General features: G+C 41.3%; 1 protein-coding gene and 1 pseudogene across 1 annotated transcript in view; one reads left to right on the top strand and one right to left on the bottom strand.

Moving 5' to 3' along the window:
• The first annotated feature begins 708 nt into the window (after positions 1-708).
• LOC133763866 (transmembrane protein 14A-like) lies at positions 709-10,447 on the top strand (annotated as a pseudogene).
• A 3,760-nt stretch (positions 10,448-14,207) lies between these two features.
• The window catches only part of LOC133763867 (small ribosomal subunit protein eS25-like), a 38,647-nt gene continuing 34,229 nt past the window's right edge, over positions 14,208-18,625 (bottom strand). The window contains exon 2 of the mRNA XM_062197583.1: positions 14,208-14,277. Within this exon, the coding sequence (XP_062053567.1) occupies positions 14,208-14,277 (70 nt within the window). The remainder of the gene's footprint in view (positions 14,278-18,625) is intronic.

An 18,625-nucleotide genomic window follows, 5' to 3' on the forward strand; every position in this document is an offset into this window, starting at 1 on the left:
AATATTTATGCTCCACTGCTCCCAGGCTAAGATCTGCCAACCAACTCCTCCAAGATTATAAAACCATAGCAGGCACTCGGTGTGCTGAAGGAGTACATATCATGCTGAAAAGGGCTGATAAAATTCCAGAGATTGGTGAAGTCTGACATTTTAAAGAAATTCCCACAGATTCTTCTGATGAAACGTTCACCAATTCCACTATAAGCAGGAGGCTCCAATTTCCCAGCCAGTGTGAGAATACCAGACAGTAAACAAAGTATACTGAGAGTTGTTGCTTTGAAAGTAGTAGCTTTGAACCTCCTGCATATTTGTAAGATTGCTGCTGGTGGGGTAAAATTGAACTGTGATTGAACCTTTCCAATACCACTTTAGCGAGACATCTGGAAGCTGGAAGCCATCAGTTTTCACCTTGCTAGCATATGTCCTCTTGAAAATTCAGAGGTAATGAGGTGGCTTCAGTTGGTTGCAAGGATGTTGAGGACCCCACATGCACTGGAGCCAACATCCTCTGAGCCAGCGTCCTGCAGCATGCATTACAGCATCTTAGCAAGCATCTTAGCATGCCTGGCCCCGAGACCATCAGCATCCCAGTGGAAAGCTGGGACCCTTCTCTAGGTGATTACCTCGATGAACATTCTAGTGAACTGCTGCCTGAGCATCACACTGAGAGCTGATTTCTGCAGGCCTCAAATATTATAGCTCGAAGACATGGTGCTGCTCAAGATAATGGTATCACACGAACACAAGAAGAGCAGCAAAGTCAATTTTCACCAGGTAAAGGCCTCTAGGTTCGATTATTTCAAAAATGGGAACATGAATCCTCAAGCTCTGTTGTGGAACAGCAGGCCATCATTTGTGATAAAGACAGGGAGGGATAAAGAGAAAAATGAAAAAGGAACACTGCAAGGTGGCTCTATCTGTGTGATGATTATGGCTTTAAAGTATGTCCTTTAGGCTGCTCAATCCTTTGGAGGCGGTAACATACCAGCTAGGACCTTTAATTCTGGGAAGATTTTTGTGTGGATGACACAACTAGGGAGAAATGGAAATGCATACGATGTTATTACCCAGAAATTGCCAGTGAGCGGCACCACTTCCCGTGCTTCTGATCTATGGCAGCCTTCCTGCAATGCTGAATAATGAGGGCGGCAGTTCTATGCACCTGTCGGTGTAGACAGCAGAGAAGATCAGAACAGCCTGCACCAGGTATTTCCTACCAACATCACAATCCTTGACCCTACTCAGTATATTTTGACCAGGTCCAGTGACACCACAATATCAATATAATCACGAAACACTTAAGTATTTTTGCCACCTGCCCAAAGCAAATCACAGACATTTGCATAGGTCAGATCAATATATTCTACCCATGCATGTTTCCTCCTGGAAGTCTTCCAGGGTACTACTTAGCTGCCCTTACAGAGTACTCCAAGTACATTAAACACACCTTACTCTCCTTGACATATTGCCTCCTTCACAAATTACCATGGAGAGCAGGTGTCTTGGCACCCAGCTAGCTGGCTCTGAGTGTCTCAAGGAAGTGTTTATTCTGGGAAGCTGAAAGGAAGATCATCTCACAGCAACCTGTGGCCACATACATTTTAATTGTGTATGCTCGGCAATGTCAGATGCTACGCTAAGGAAACTGGATCTACTGGGTACAAATAATCTAGGTCTTACAATCTCATGAATTGCCCTTAGCATTTTGAGGGATATAAGCTGTCTGTTGACCCAAATGAGATTTGCATTTTAAACAAAGGCAGGCATGGCATGGCACATCAGGAAGATTCCTCAAATGCTAGCAAAGTCTATTCTCCTTCTGGTTCTTAGACTTCTGACCACTTGGCAGTGTAATATAACAAGAAGTTATATCTTGAGAAACACATGATGGAACACATGAAGAATATGCAGCTACTTCTCCTACAGAGGAAAATATTATTTCAGCCCCCACTTCTGGAATAGACCTATGTTGTTCAATACACCAGCCAAATGGGGCCACTGAGCACTTGAAATGTGGCTGGTCTAAAATGAGAAATGCTGCAAGAGGAAAATACAAGAATATTTTTAAAATCTCATGGAAAGTGTAATTAAAAGATAAAATTATCTTGGTGAAGAAATTTAAATGTACACATATAAACAGTTTTCAAAAAAAATTGTGAAAAACACATATCATGGGGGGAAAAAAAAACTATACATGGCTGCAAAGCAGTGACCCCAGGTCAAAGGCAGGAGAGTGAGGAGGAACGTGATCAGAGACATGATCCAGGGTTCAGAACTGCAACCTCGCCAATGGTTTTGGTTATGTAGCTCTTGTGAAGTTCGGAAGCGTTTGGGGATATAAGCAGAGAGGTATTGTTCCATTTTTGATTGTTAGACTTTTTGCTGGATTTCTGGCTGGCCAAGGCACTAATCAGGTCTCCAGTGACAAATGAGATTTAAAACTGTCATTATTTAGAACTTTTGTCCCTGCCACCATAATGCGTGTGAGACTTGAGAGGTCTAAGAAAATCACACCTGCTGGATTGGTTGCAGTGTAAGCCGCATGATGGTCCTGAGACTTGTCTATTGCTGCTGTGAGCATTCTGAGGAGCTGAAAACTGTATGTAAATTTCACTGGGGAATGTTGTGTTATTTTATGCTAGAAACAGAAGCAGCAGGGTCATCTCTAATATAAACACTAGTTTGAGGTGTGTTTTTTTTTTTAACAAATTCTTTTGTAATTGCCAAGTACTGTTTTCATTAAAGGCATTCAATGAATTTTTAAAAAGAAAAAGATCAAAGCATGCTTTTCAAAATCTTTTTGCACCAAAAAAATGTATTTTTATTCCATTCTTTCCATGAACTTCTTGACCTATTCTTGCACACACCAGCTTTCAAAAATGTAAGCATGTTTCTCATGTGTTATTACCGACCTAGATTGCTTTGCCATGAAACCTGACACAGGCAAGGGCCAGCCCAAGCCAATCCTACGCTGGCCTCACCAGGCTCACGGGGTCTTCTGCGTAGAAAAGCTATACACTATGGGGACAGGGAAGGTATACAGCCTCCCAAATGAATTCCTCATGAACCTGAGAAAATAAAAGATGATCCTGATGTTGAATGAGTGCAGTGACTAACAAGGGAAAAGCTTGGCTTATTTTGTAAAAGGAAAGAACATTTGTATGCACCCTAGTTTACTTCTTAAGAAACCAAGTGAAATCAGTTTCTTACTGTATGAGGTATGGAAGTTATGGGTATGAGGAAAGGGCAAAAAATTCCTCATAAACAAACACAAAAGCAATGAAATACCACGAGTGAGTTTATGGCTCACAGATTATAATTTTGTTCATTGCAACAGTTGATGAAACCCTGCAGGGGACAGATGTCTGTAGAGCACAGAAGATGAGCAGTAGCAGTGTACGGCTGCCCGCCCCAGCACCAGTTGTTTTAGAAATAACCAGCTTGTCATTTAGACAGAGGAAGGGAGAACACATTTTTGCTTCCTGGCTAAGAAAATAAGAATACTTGTCAGTGCTCACATAAGAAATGAAACTATAAAACCACTATACAAGAACAGGCATCTGGGGCAGCAGTTTGGGTTTTGCTTAGGAATCGTGTATCCCATATCAGAGTGCCTGGGTTCAACTCCTAACTGTGCTTCAGATTCCTGCTTTCTGCTGATGCCTACCCTGGGAAGCAGCCTGTGATCACTCACACACTCGGGTCCTGGGCACCCATGTGGGAGATCCAGGTTCAGTGCCTGACTCTTGCTTCCAATAGGTACAGCCTCAGCCATTAGAGGTATTTCAGAAGTGAGCCAGTGGGGGCCAGCACTGTGGTGCAGCGGGTTAAAGTCCTGGCCTGAAGCGCTGCATCCCACATAGGCACCAGCTGCTCGACTTCCAATCCAGGTCTCTGCTATGGCCTGGGAAAAGCAGTAGAAGATGGCCAACTCCTTAGGCCCCTCCACCCACATAGGTGACTGGGAAGAAGCTTCTGGCTCCTAGCTTCAGATCAGCTCAGCTCCAGCAGTTGCAGCCATCTGGGGAGTAAACCAGCAGATAGAAGACCTCTCTCTCTATCTCTACCTCTTTCTGTAACTCTGTCTTCAAATAAATAGAATAAATATAAAAAAAAGTGAACCAGTGGATAGAATATATTCTTCTGTGAATTTCCCTCCATCTCTCTGCTTTTCAAATAAGTAAAACTTTAAAACATAAATTAATAAAATTTAATCCACCGTCATGAAATATAGAATATCCCTACTCTGAAATTGTGATATTTACTTTAAAACATTAAACCTCATATTTTTAGGCAAGTATCTAAGTGGAAAAAACAGTTATTTTATAAAAGGAGTTTGAAGGGGACAAAACTTGCAATAAGTTGACTATTAAGAATAATAATTGATTAATCTTAACTGTAAATAAATATCCGTAAGTCATAGTGATTGTTCCAAAAGAGGAGAAAAGTTAAAGATCTTCTGAGGGGGGCTGGCACTGTGGCATAGCTGGTAAAGCCACTGCCTGCTGTGCCTGCATTCCATGTGGGTGCCAGTTTGAGTCACTTCCTATCCAGCTCCCTGCTAAGCATCTGGGAAAGCAGCAGATGATGGCCCAAGTGCTTGGGGCCCTGCACATGTGCAAGATGCAGATGAAGCTCCTCGCTCTTGGCTTCGGTCTGGCCCAGCCCTGGCCTTTGTAGCCCTTTTGGGAGTGAACTAGCAGATGGAAGACCTCTCTGTTTCTCTGCCTCTCCCTCACTGTAACTCTACCTTTCAAATAAATAAATAAATCTTAAAGAAAAAAAGGATCTTCGAGGAATGACAATAAATGAATGTAAAAGGGATGATGGAAACAGAATCATCTTTTTCTACCCTCCATTATAATAACTGACTCACGCAAGCATGAACAATGGTTGTTGAAAGCCAGTGGGTGAAAGTTAGTTGGGAAAGTGGGTACTCCCATGGTGCCTGTGATCAGCCCACAGACTCTTCACTAACACACAAGTGGTAAAGCAGCCTTGGACAGAGGAATCTGGTGACCACGCCTTTAAATTACTGATTATGGGATGTCATGACAACATGGGTCCCCAGTGAAATATTCTTGCCGAAGGTGTTTACTCTGACAAAGTTTTCCCCACCTCTCCTAGGGTCCTTGGCTTGGCTTGAAGAGAAAACCGACAAAGATAGATGAACAAGAGAAAAGCACACAGACTTGTTTAATGAGTTTCACATGACACAGGAGACTTCATGAGGAAATATAGATTTCCACCCCAAAACCCAGAGAAACCTGCGGTCTGTTATGCTAAGTCCTGCAAAGAGGTGGAGAAATAGATTAGATGAAGAGCTGTGATCTAATAATAGACTGAAGGACTCCCGGGCCTGTCCACTCAGATCCTTTTCTGCATCTGTGCATCTTCAGAGATGAAAGCAGGTCCTTCTCTCCAAGGACTGGAAGGCTCTTCCCGGAACGACCATCATCTGGCCTATTTTCAGGGGCAGGTCAGCAAAGTTTCACAGCCCAGAAGGGGAGCTCATTTCCGTATCTTGCCCTAGGGAAGGCTGGGGTAGTGTGGGGAGCATGGAGACGAGGTCAGAGAGACCCTTCCTGCTTGCTTGATTTTCTCAATTTCCTTCAGCTTAAAATACTCAGCATGCCATGTTGTGGGCTCTCCTGTTCTGTGTCCATAGCTACTAACCCATGTGATGGCTGAGCAACTGAGATGAAGCTAGTCTGCACTGATGTGTGCCACAAGGATAAAATATTAGATTTTGGAGACTTAATATAAGAAAACATGAATTAAAACATCCTGTTGCTTGTGTAGTTAAAATAAAAAATATTTTGGATTTATAATATTTTGGTTAGCTGAGATATATTATTAAAATTATTTGACCTGCTTTATTACACTTTCTAAAAAAGCAGCCTTACAGTGTTAACAGTTGTGTCAAATTTCAATACAATACAATACAATACAATGTCATGACTGAGGAAAAACTTTTAGGATCAGTCCAATTCACAATAGCTCCAAAAACAATTATATACCTTGGAATAAATTTAGCCAAGAATGTAAAAAATCTCTATGCTGAAAATTACAAAACATTTAAGAAAAAAATAGAAAACACTAAAAAATGGAAAAATCTTTCATGTTCATGGATTGTAAGAATCAACATCATCAAAATGTCCATACTACAAAAAGCAATTTATAGATTGAATGAAGTCCCAATCAAAATACCAACATTCTTTGCAGATCTAGGGAAAACTATTCTGAAATTCACATGGAAACACAAGAGACCCCAAATAGCTAAAACAATGTTTTAAAACAAAAACAAAGCCAGCAACATCACAATACCTCACAAGACACACCACATGGCAGTTAATAATCAAAACAGCCTGGTACTGGAAAAAAAGACTTGTAGAACAATGGAACAGAATAGAAACTATAGAAATCAATCCATGTATCTACAACATGGTATCAACTTATAACATAACATACATACATACTTAACATACTTACAACATAAGTACCAACTTATCATTGATAAAAGAGCTAAAATCAGTTCATGGAGCAAGGACAGTCCCTTAAAAAATGATGCTGGGGAAACTGAATCTTCAAGTACAGAAGTATGAAACTAGATTCCTACCTTACACCTTACACAAAAATCCATTCAAAATGGATCAAAGATCTAAATCTATAACATGATACCACCAAATCATTAAAGAACATGGGGGAAACTCTACAAGACATTGGCATAAGCAAAGACTTCTTGGAAAATACTCCAGAAGCACAGTCAATAAAAGCCAAAATTGACAAACGGATTGCATCAAGCTGAGAAGCTTCTGCATTGCAAAATAAACACTCAGTACAGTCAAGAGACAACTGACAGAATAGGAGAAAATATTTGTAAACTACACAAATGATAAAGGATTAACATCCAGAAAAAATAAAAAGCTCAAGAAATTCAACAACAGTAAAATAAACAATCCAGTGAAGAAATGGACAAAGGACTTAAACAGGCATTTTTCAAAAGAGGAAATTCAAATGGCCAACAGACACTTGTGAAAAAGCTCAGGATCACTAGCCATTAGGGAAATGCAAATCAAAACCACAATGAGGTTTTACCTCACTCTAGTTAGAATGGCCCTCATACAGAAATCAACAAACAATAAACACTGGTGAGGATATGGGGAAAAAGGTACCCTGACCACTGCTTAGGGAATGTAAACTCATGCAACTACTGTGGAAGACACTGTGGAAATATCACAGAAATCTGAATATAGACCTACCATATGTCAAGCCATACCACTCCTGAGAATTTTTCCAAACTAAAAGAAATCAGTATATGAAAGAGTTATCTGTAACCCCATATTCATTGTAGCACAATTCACAATACCTAAGATATGGAATTAACCCAGATGTCCATCAACTTTTGACTGGATAAATTATGGTACATATACACTATGGAGTACTTCTCAGATTTTAAAAAAATTTAAATCCTGTCTTTTGCAACAAGATGGTCACAACCATTATACTTAGTGAAATAAGCCAGTCCCCAAAAGACAGATATCATATGTTTTCCCTGATCTTATGCAACTAATAGAATATCTGAAATGTAATATATTGGAGTGAAATAGACATTTTGAGAATAGATTATTGTTGATAGCCCTTGTCTCTTCAATTAAGGAACAGTGTTATGTTTTATTTTATTTTGCTTTCTTCCTTTTCATACTATTTGAATTCCTTTATTAGAAGAGTTAACTATATAATAATTTAGTATACTGAAAATAGATCAAAGTTAATAATGGGAATCCAAGAAGGAGGGGGAGGAAGGGTTGGAATGTGGGTGGGAGGGAGTGTTGGGGGGGGGAGTCCTACTATGTTCCTAAAACTGTATATATGAAATATAGGAAACTTGTATAACTTAAACAAAATTTTTAAAAGTAACTATAAAAGATTTATTTCAATAGAGTTTCATTAAGACGAAAAATGCTGTTCCTTGAAAGGCACCACTTAGAAAGTAAAAAGGCAGACATTTACTGGAAAAGTATTTGCAATAATTATATCTAAAAATGGCTCACATTTCCAGAGTACTTAAAGAACTCTTACAAATCAATAAGGAAAAGACAAATATATCAATATTAAAAATAGGGCAGGGGCTAGCACTGTGGCATAGCAGGTAAAGCCACCACCTGCAGTGTCAGCATGCCATATGGGCACTAGTTTGAGTCCTGGCTGCTCTACCTCCAATCTAGCTCCCTGCTATGGCCTGGGAAAGTAGTAGAAGATGACCCAAGTGTTTGGGCCCCTGCACCTGTGTGGGAGACCCTGAAGAAGCTCCTGGCTCCTGGCTTCAGACCAGCTCAATTCCAGTCATTATAGACTTCTGGAGAGTGAACCAGCAGATGGAAGACTCTCTCTCTCTCTCTCTCTCTCTCCCTCTCTCTCTCTCTCTCTGTCTCTCATTCTGCCTCTGCCTCTCTGTAACTCTGCCTTTCAAATAAATAAATAAATAAATCTTAAAAAAGAGGGCAAAGATTTAAGCTTTCCACAAAAAAATATCCAAATGGCCAACAAATACATGAAAAGAGGTCTAGTCTCATTTCTTTTAAGAGAATACAAATTAAAAACACAACAAAACATATAACTACACATCCACCATAATCACTAAAACTAAAAAGAAGAATTTCAGGTATCAATGTAAGAGCAACTGAATTCTCATACATTGCTAGATCAAGTTTAATTAGACAAACAAATTTTTGGAAAACACTTTGATAATATTTATAATGCCTAACATCCAAAAGAAATAACATATGTTCATCAAAAGACATAAGCAATGATGCTAATAGTAACTTATTCATTATTTCCCCAAACTGGAAACAATCAGGGAAGGGAAAACTGTATATAATCATCCAATGGAATATTGTGCAGGATGAAAACAGGAAGAACTTCCATATACAACAAACTGGATCAACTTCACAAGTAAGCCTAACATAAATGAGCACATACAACATTATCACACCTATATGGAGATCAAGAATAGGCAGAATTAATGATTGAAGAAGTCAGAAGTCAGTGAGTTGGTGAGGTACTTCTCTCAAAAGGAGAATTCATATCTGTGAATGCTGTTCTACCTCTGGACTTCTGGTAAGATGTCAATCAGATTGATTCAAACTCAGAAACTACAAAGGTAAAGGCAATTTTTTTGGAGAGTGTCTTAGGAGTTGAAATTTGGGAGCCATATGTTCAACAAGCTTTCAATCAATGATCTAAGGAGTCAGGAAAAGAAGGAGAATATAAGGGGTATTTAATATTGAGGAGAAACAGGGACTACATGGCCGATAAATGATAAAAGAATGGATAAATAGAATAGGAATGTCTGTAAAACAGTGTTCAATAATTTCTTAATATATATCGTGAGCCTCTGGGTACAAGGGTAACTGTCCAGTCCTTCCTGATGCCAGTGGTCAAAGGGTAGAGGTGACCAAAGTCCACTTTCCTAGACTTGAGGTGTGCAAAATTGCTGTTCCCTTAATGGCTTCCTAACTCTTTTGAAAGGCCCTTTCAATATCATTTGTCTTTTATTTTCACATTGGGAGTCGACAGTCTTTTGTTACCTACAGCCAAAGACATTTTAGTTGACACTGAGATCCCCATCCACCTCTCTAGACTGGTGACTCTAAATCTTCATATTAGATTCTAGCCAAGCCAGCTCTTAAACTCATCATACTTATTTTTTCTTTATTTCTCACCTGGGGCCTTTGCTTGTGCCTTGCTCTTTTCCTGGAATATACTACACCCCTCCTCGCCTCCTTTACTGCACAACACCTAGTAATTCACTCAGAGAAATTTCTAGCACCTCAGACTAGGTCTGGCTCCCTCTTACCCTCTCTCCTAGCACCTTGTACAGCTCTTTACCCTCCTTATCACATCCAAATTTTGAGGCAAGAGTCTGCTTTTTGGCACATACACACCTTCTCAAGCTGTAGTCGTGTATACAAAGAATTGTATCCTCAGGGTGAACCATGAGGTGTCCAACAAGATTACTCTCTTTTCACATTTGATCTTTCTCTTCACCCCTAAATTATTCCAATTATTACTTGAGGGCTGAGATATATTTTATCAGGTTCCTCATAAATACTAAGATTATCTCTCTATTGCTCTTGATACTGTTGGAGGAATCACCCATCCTGTGATGGAGCATAGGTTCTGACTGCAGGTGAGCATGACGTCTTCATAGCCTTGGGCCATTATACCCAGTTTCCACCACAATATGCATTTTCACCCCAGTCCACTGCCAAAGGATAGCTACCGCTGAGGCACCACCTAGGTGAATGCTACTGTCTGAATGTGTTACCCCAAAACTCAGATGCTGTAACCCTAATTCCAAAGGTGGGGTATTAGGAGGTTGGTCCTTTCAGAGGCAATTGGGTCACTTAAGATTATATTGAGATTAGTGCTCTTACAAATTTAGGGTTTTTTTTTTTAAATAAGACTTATTTACTTGTTGGAAAGGCACAGAAAGAGAGAGAGCAAGAAGGCGTGTTTCTGTATGCTGGTTCACTCCTCAAATGGCCACGACAGCCAGGTCAAATCCAGGAGCCAGGAACTCCACCCTGGTCTCCCATGTGGGTGGCAGGGGTACAGGTACTTGGGCCATCTTGTGCTGCTTTCCCAGGTGCATTCACAAGAAGCTGCATCAGAAGTGCAGTAGTTGGGCCTCCAATATGGGATGCACATAACTCAAACACCAACTTAACCTGCTGCACTACAAAGCTGGCCCTGTTTAGTGCCCTTATCAAAGACGCCAGAGAGCTAGCTAGTCCCTTCCAGTATGTGAGGATACAGCAAGAAGGTGTTGGTCCATGCAGAAGCAGACCCTTGCCAGACACCTAATCTGCAGGTACCTTGATCTTAGACTTCTCAGCCTACAGACTGTGGGAAATAAATTTGTTTCCAAAAGCCACCTATCTTATGGGATTTTATATTAGTAGTCTAAATGGACTCAGAATGTAGGCTTAGCAGTCTGAGCATTATTTGCAAATTTAAGCCAATAGACAAACGATAGAGCTGGCACACTGACAGGACCTTGAACCTGGTCCCTAAAAGTACAGCTCCGTAAGACTGCCCACAGCAGACAGGGCAGCATTTCTGTTTTTGTTTTCTGTTTCATTTTTTAACTTGCTGCACGACGCCCTCAATTCCATAACTCTCAAAACCATTATATTCCAGGCATACCCTTTCTGGCCAGCCCTCCATTTTCTCTTGAAGCTTGCTCCCTCTATAATTTCAAGCTGCATTATCTCCCTAATTGAACACAACTTCTTATCTCCCCAGACTATTGTTCTGTTCCTGCCTCAAAACTCCCACAGGCCTCACAGGCCAACTCATTCCTTAACCAGTCTACCGGCCCCTAACATAACAGCTTTTCCCTCGATCTTTGCACAGTCCATAGAGCCTCCCAGTTAGAAGAGATAACAGAATATGCATTCTACATTTGTCCCTGGAGGAAAGACTGTATGAGCAAATTACATTAATTTCCTTGTTGGTACTCAAAGGCTTCAGTCATTTTAAAAAGAAAGGAAGTTTGGTTGTGATTATAGATGCAGGAAGTGTTCTTGCTTCTGCAACCCCGAAGTCTCTTATTAAAATGATAAATCCTCAGCCCCGTAAAATGATATGCCACTCTGGGCTGACATAAGGAACGTTGTTTCTGAATAATGCATAACACAAGCATGTTTACCTCTGACTTTGGTCCTGAGACTGTTCTGATCTTCCTCGGTTTAAGAAGCTGCTTGTTCTCTCTCGAAGCCTTTGCTGCACTCCTGAAGATATTTTCTACTCAATGCTTGATTCTCTGATTCCCTTGAGGGATCGGCCATTGTGCTAAGGACTCTCCAGGTCCTTGAACAGCAGGGAGATGGAAGAAATGAGTTCCATCCCTGGCTCAGACCTGTACTTCAGTCGGTAACTACCCTCTCTGACCTTGATTTCTCTGCTGCAGAATGGTGGTGATTATATAAGGATACTTCAAAAATTCATGGAACATGGCATTGAAGCATAACTTCATTTTGCTGCAAAATTTTTTGAAATCTGTGAAATTTTTTCACAACATGCATTTTTGGTGAACTTTTTGAAGACCTCTGTGTACTTACAGTGCCTACTCCTCAGGCTGTTGAGTGAGGGGAAAGGGCACTGTTACGTAGATGTCACTGTATTCCTGTCCTACAAGCATGCAGTGGGCTTTGGGGGCAGGGGAATGTGATCTGAACACCTGAAAGCTGCCTTGTGTGGAACAAAGATGCCAGAGCTCAAAGCTGCCTTTCTGCTCTATTTAAAGAGCTCTGGGCACCCCTCTGCAGTCCTTGGGCCCAACTGAAACTGGCAAAGGTGAGCATGGCGAGCCACTGCTATGTGACAGACACCACTGGGAGACATGGATCCTGCACAAAGACACACCCCTGTGGAAAGTCTATGGCAGGCTCAATTTCTCTGCATGATTTTTAAATGTTGGAGTATCTCAGGGCTCTCCTTTCTTTTCCATCTTACTCCTTCTGTATGAGTTCATCCCCTCCTGTGACTTTAAATACCATCCTATGTAGGTGACCTCCACAGCTACATCTTCTACTCAGACCACTGAGCTCCAGACTTGACAAAGAAATTAACTAAGCACGTCTCCTTGTAGGATGTCTAGTAGCCTCCGAAACTCGATGCATCTGCAACCATGATTCTCCCTAGACTTATGAAGGTGCATTGCTAAACACTCTCAGATACGAAGTTCAGAAGTGACCTTATTTATCTTCGGTATTTCTGCTCATCCATTCATCTTCTTCACCCCCATAAAGGCACCACTCTCCTCCTAGCCACTATCCTCCTGCTTTTTCAGTTTATTCAGAGAACCTGTTCCATCCGAAACAGGTTTCTTTGTATCTTTTTCCTGAATCTCTGAGCTAGCATGCCTGGCAACAGTAGGCACTTCATCAAAAATGTTTATATAGGGGTGTGTATTTAGTCCAGAAGACAAGCCCCCCTTTAAGATGGTTGTGTTCCATATCAGAGAGGCTGGGTTTGATACCTAGCTCAGGCTTCTAACTAAACCAAACCCTGGGATGCATGGTTGATGGTTCAAGTAACTGGGCCCTGCCACCTATGCGGGAGACTTGGATTGAGTTTCTGGCCACTTCATTCAGCCTGTCCCAGTCGCAGTCATTGTGGGCAGTTGTTGAGTGAAGCAGAGGATGGAAACCACGTCTGTATGTCTCTACCTCTTTCTTCCTGTGTCTCTCAACCAAATATAAGTTTTAAAATGTAAGAAAAGTTTATATAGATGGTGAGTACACACAGAGGGAAGCTTCTTTTGGCTAGGGGAGTAGTAACAGGCTCCACATGGTGGGGCATTAGAACTGCAAAGCACATGCATGCTGGAGCCAAATGTCAGATTTTCAGTATATAAACGAATTGCTAAATATAGCCATTATTAAGAATTAAAATTATAGTCTCTATTAAAGATAAAGGTAATAAATATTCAGTGCTCACCATTTCTTAATTCCTTTTACTATTACTCATATTCTTCCAATTGTTGAATTTGATTATATCTGATCATGGAAATGCTTTCTAATGGCGACTGCTGCTCATCTCATCCCAGTTCTACATTCAGTCACATGGTATGGATGGAAAATGGACATAGTGGGTATATATACTTTATGCAAATCAACAACTTCTCCGTACCAACATTTGCTTGTTTTCTGGAGAGTTGGTAGTAAAATATTTACTAGCACACTTCACATTCCATGTAAAAGGTGTCCTAGAAGGATGCTGCAGATCATACATATATAGTGATGGGGGAAGACTCTAAAGGAAGAAATGGCATTTGTATGGAGAGAGAGAGAGAGAGACAGAGAAAGGGAAGGAGATGGTGAAAATTGAAGAGCAGGAGCAGTATGTTCAGTCTAGCAGGGCCTAGAATATTGAGCTCAGAGATTTTTTTATTCTATAGATAATTGAGCACTACTGAAATAATTTCAGTGGCCATAAGATGTGATGAGATCATATAGTAAATGCTCAGTGAATACCCAAGGAACGAAATGAAAGTACCTTGGGTAGAGTGAGGACTACTCATAGTTATTCACATGCTTCACCAAGTCTGTAAAGAGTCTGCAATATTATTCTGAGCGTATGAGCTAAGGGTGCTCACTAGGCAGAAAAATTATTCTTTCCAGCTAAAATTTACTTCTCTAGATTTTTGTGAGCTGCATGAATTTAACAGAGCCTGCAATTAGGCTGTAGACTGAAGGTCCCTCGGCCCTGAATAGAGAAAAACTCATGCAAAAATTAAGGCAAAATGTGGAGGAAGGATGAACAGTTGGATGAAAGTTTATCATGATTAGCGGTGTTCACAGGCAAAAAAAAAAAGTCATCATAATTTTACTGCCAATAAACCTGTTAACATAGCCTCTCCACTGACCTGAAAAGGTGAGCAAATGTAGTTTTCAGTATATTTACTTAAGGGTGTGATTCTTGCCATAGTTGAGGCTCATTAGCAGCAGCTAAAGGTAATTAGAGAGCTAATTAAAACAGAGTAATGAAGTGGCTCAGCACGAATATTCGGTACCCTTTGTTGCCAATTCAGTGGTGCTCTTTGTGTCTCACTGTGGTTGGGGGAAGAGCATGTGTTCTGCAAAATACAAAGAGGTTTGCCAGTTTTAATGTTAAAAATCATGATTATTAACATAGAGTCTGGAGAAGAAGAAAAACTTGTTACATAACCCCTTAGAAAAAGTGAAAAATGACTCCAACTATGTGAGTGGTACATGGACCCAAGTGATCAATTTGCACTTCTCAATATGAAGACAAAGGTATATGGTAAAATCACTTAAATAGTAAAGGGAGATATTTGGTTTCTTCACTGTGGTGTTTTTTTTTTTTCTTGTTATACTATGATTCTAGATTAAGTGGACTGTCTGCTTTCAGTGGAGCCTTAGAGGCTTGAGATGGGTGTGGACTGAGAGCTGTGTTTGGTTCCTCAGGGCTGAGGGTGTGTCAAGATGACACTCCCAGGTTAGGCGTGGTAAATCTCTCTTTCTTTCTTTTTTTTTTTTTTTTTGATTCGAAAGGGAAGTAATTCCGCACAGCTGAACATAATTGGAGGTAGTTAGCAGGCAAATGATATACCCACAGGAGCCAGAGATCGGAAGCTCTTTCCCAAGGACCACACAGGGAATCTCTGCTGCCCTCAGTGTGGGCTCCAATTCTCCTGCAGTCTCCCACTGGGTTGCCAAGTTAGATCCTAATCTCCTGTTATTTCACCCCTCCCCACAGAGTCAGGTTTTTCTGCTAGGCTCAGGGCTGGTGCAGACCTGAGGTCGCCCTGCTTATGACGTATGTCCAAAATGGCGCCTGCTCTTTGTCTTGCTCGCCCTTGAGGGGTGAGCGGAGAGAGAGAAACTCGTGTCCGTTTCGGTCACTTTTTTTTTTTTTTTCCTCTCTCTCTTCTAGTTAGCCTGGTGAATTTTTCCCCACGGAGTGTCAAGCCTCGTTCCCTCTAGCCTCCTCTTTCCGCTTGCCTGCTGGTGTCTCGGGCTATTGCGGTTCGGCTCACCTCGCGTTCCAGCGCTGGTGCGTTGAGTCTGCCGCTGGTGTCCCGAACTTGGGCTCCCACGCTCTCCACGCAGGTCCACTGTGAATCACTAGTTCCGGAAGAGTTTCCTCTGCTGTTTCTTCCCCTACTCTTCCTTGACCCTGCAGTATCTCCACTTTTATTAACCTGTATCTTGCCGAAGAATATCAATGTGCTCCCTTCCTATTCCGCCATCTTGCCCTTAAAAAAAAAAAAAAAAAGAGAGGAAAAAAATAAATAAATAAATAAATAAATAGTAAAGGGAAAGTATGGAGACCTCGACAATAACAGAAGTAGGGTTGCTAAAGAAAAAGGAAAATATCAACTTTCATAAACAGCACTATCCTTTTTCCCAGAAGGATAGGGTCACTCTCAAATCTCAGTAGATTTGGACAGGGTGGATTAAGGAGAAGATGACAAGAGCAAAGTTTTCCAGGTAAGACCCTGCTTTCTTTTACTGAGATACAGAGAAACTCTTCATTGTTTTTCCTTGAGGCTATTTGGTAACATTGACACTGCCTGGTAAAAAAATGACTATATGGCAAATTTTTTCCCTGAAGTGAGAAGTGTGGTAGAGAAAATTATATCATTAGTAATTAAAAACTGCTTTCCCAGGTGGATGATTAGGGAGCTGGCTCAGAAGTGGAGCAGCCGGGACCGGGAGTGGGGCTCATACAAGATGCGTGGCATTGAGGCGGCAGCTTGTTGCATCATAACTTCAGCTCCGAAAGTAACATTTTTGTCATCTTTTCTTTATTCTGCTATCACTCTAATCTGAATTCTCCAACATTTGTTGTTCTTTCTCCATTTTCTTCTCTCTCCATCCATAGGCCCTGAAATATTTGAGATAATCCAACTTTTGACAGATATTTGCTTATAATAAGACAGGACAATTCTAGGCACTGGGGACACAGCCATAGGCAAACTGAATTCACTGCCCCCGTGGAGTCTCCCCACTAACAGGAAAAGACAGGTGCAAAACAAACAAAACAACTTACACAGTGTTTGCTAACATTACTACAGAAGATATTGGAATCTTAGATTCTGAAAAGAAAGGATCTTAGAAATTTAGATTCTGAGTTAACCTAAGTAAGCATTTTTCCAGTGGCTTTACTTTTCGCTTGCGGAAACCTAATGCAAGCAAGTGTTCATGAACTTATTCCAGGGAAGTCACAGGGTTTGTTGGTGGCAGAGTTGAATCCCCAGCTTCCTCTCCTGACTCCTCTTTAAGTATCCTCTCCATTCTTTTAAAATAAGAAAGCTCTCAAGAAACTCATATATTATAGCCTTGACCATGATCACAATATTTTAATAATAATTCTGTGGAGCTATTTGAATGAGATTGGTTCCAAAGCCCAAGTGACTTGGCAAGCCATCTCTAGTTTGGTCAGAGTGATTGATTTCCTGTGAAAGCCATTACTCTGGAGGGTCCCTGGGTCCCTGGAGGAGAAGTGACTTTAGAAGGCAGGACCCTGGAAAGGTAGTGATGTCTGCTGTGCCCCTACTATGATCTGAAGTTATTCTAAATCTGAACTCTTAATTGTGTGAAAATATTGATTGACAGGACAGATGATGCAGGCATACATCCTGAAGGGACATCTCCCCCTCATTTTGATGAAAGATGATTTAGATCTCTGTCAGAAGCCACCTGAACAGAGAATAATAGTTGGCATTCCCTCTCTGAGTCAGTGGCTCACACCATGCCTATAGGGTTTGGGATGTGCAGCTTAGTAATGAAGGATAAGAAAACAGGGTCCTACCTGGAAACCTTTGCTCTTGTCATCCTCATACCTGGAATGCTCCCCTTAATCCATTCTGTCCAAATCTACTCATTCTTCTAGACTCTCCTTCTCCATGGTGTGCCCAGACTATCCTAGTCTTCACAGAACTCTCCCCATGCTCAGTTAAGGTATCTTAGACCACAGTTCTTGCTTTTATATAAGTCAGGGTTTCTTTCTTTTTTTAAGATTTTATTTTATTTCTTTGAGAGGTAGAGTTACAGAGAGAGAGAGAGATGGAAAGATCTTGCATCTGCTGGTTTACTACCCAAATGGCCACAATGGCTGGAGCTGGGCAGATGTGAAGCCAGGAGCTTCCTCCAGGTTTCCCATGTGGGTGCAGGAGCCCAAGAACTTGGGCTGTCTTCCATTGCTTGCCCAGGAACATTAGCAGAGATCTGGACTGGAAGAGGAGCAGCCAAGACATGAATCAGTGCCCATATGAGATGCCAGCACTTCAGGAGAAGGCTTAGCCTACTATGTCACAGTGCTGGCCCCAAAACAAGGTTTTCTTAATATTAGCTGTGTTAATATTTTGAGTCATACAGTCATGTTTTCCTGTGCATTGTAGGAAGTTAAGCTGTGTCTCTGGCCTCTAACCACTAGATGCCAGTAGCACTGCCCTCATGCCATGACAATCAAAAATATCTCCAGAAGGGGCTGGCATGGTGGCACAGTAGGTTAAACCTCTGTTTGTGATACCAGGGACCACTTTCAGAGTGCTAGATTGAGTCCTAGTTATGCTTCCAGTCCAGCTTCCTGTTAATGCTCCTGGGAATACAGCAGAAGATGGCCCAATTCTTGGGCCCGTGCCACTCATATGGGAAACTGGATGGAGTTCCTGGCTCCTGGCCTTGTCCTGGCCCACATCTGGCTGTTACAGCCATTTGGGGAATGATCCAGCAGATTGAAAACTCCTCTTGCCCGTGTGCACTGTCTCTCTCTACTACTATGCCTTCCAAATAAGTAAATTAACAAATCTTTAATAATATGTATCTTCAGAAATTGCCCAATGTGCCCTGGGTGGAAGACCACTGATTTAAACCCTCCTGCATTTATCAATAGCAGTAGCAGTACTAGTGAATTGAGGTTTACATACTAGCGATTTTGCCAACTCCTTTACATACACCATCCCACTTGAGCCTCAAATGAGGAATATCAGATAAGGAATGCCAGTCCCATTTTGTATATGGGAAAACTAGGGCTAGGAGAGGTTGCTTGACTTCCTCTAGTCCACAGAGCTAGAAAGTTGCAGGGC

This window comes from Lepus europaeus, chromosome 7, assembly GCF_033115175.1.
Source record: "Lepus europaeus isolate LE1 chromosome 7, mLepTim1.pri, whole genome shotgun sequence".
In the NCBI taxonomy this organism is placed as follows: Eukaryota; Metazoa; Chordata; class Mammalia; order Lagomorpha; family Leporidae; genus Lepus; species Lepus europaeus.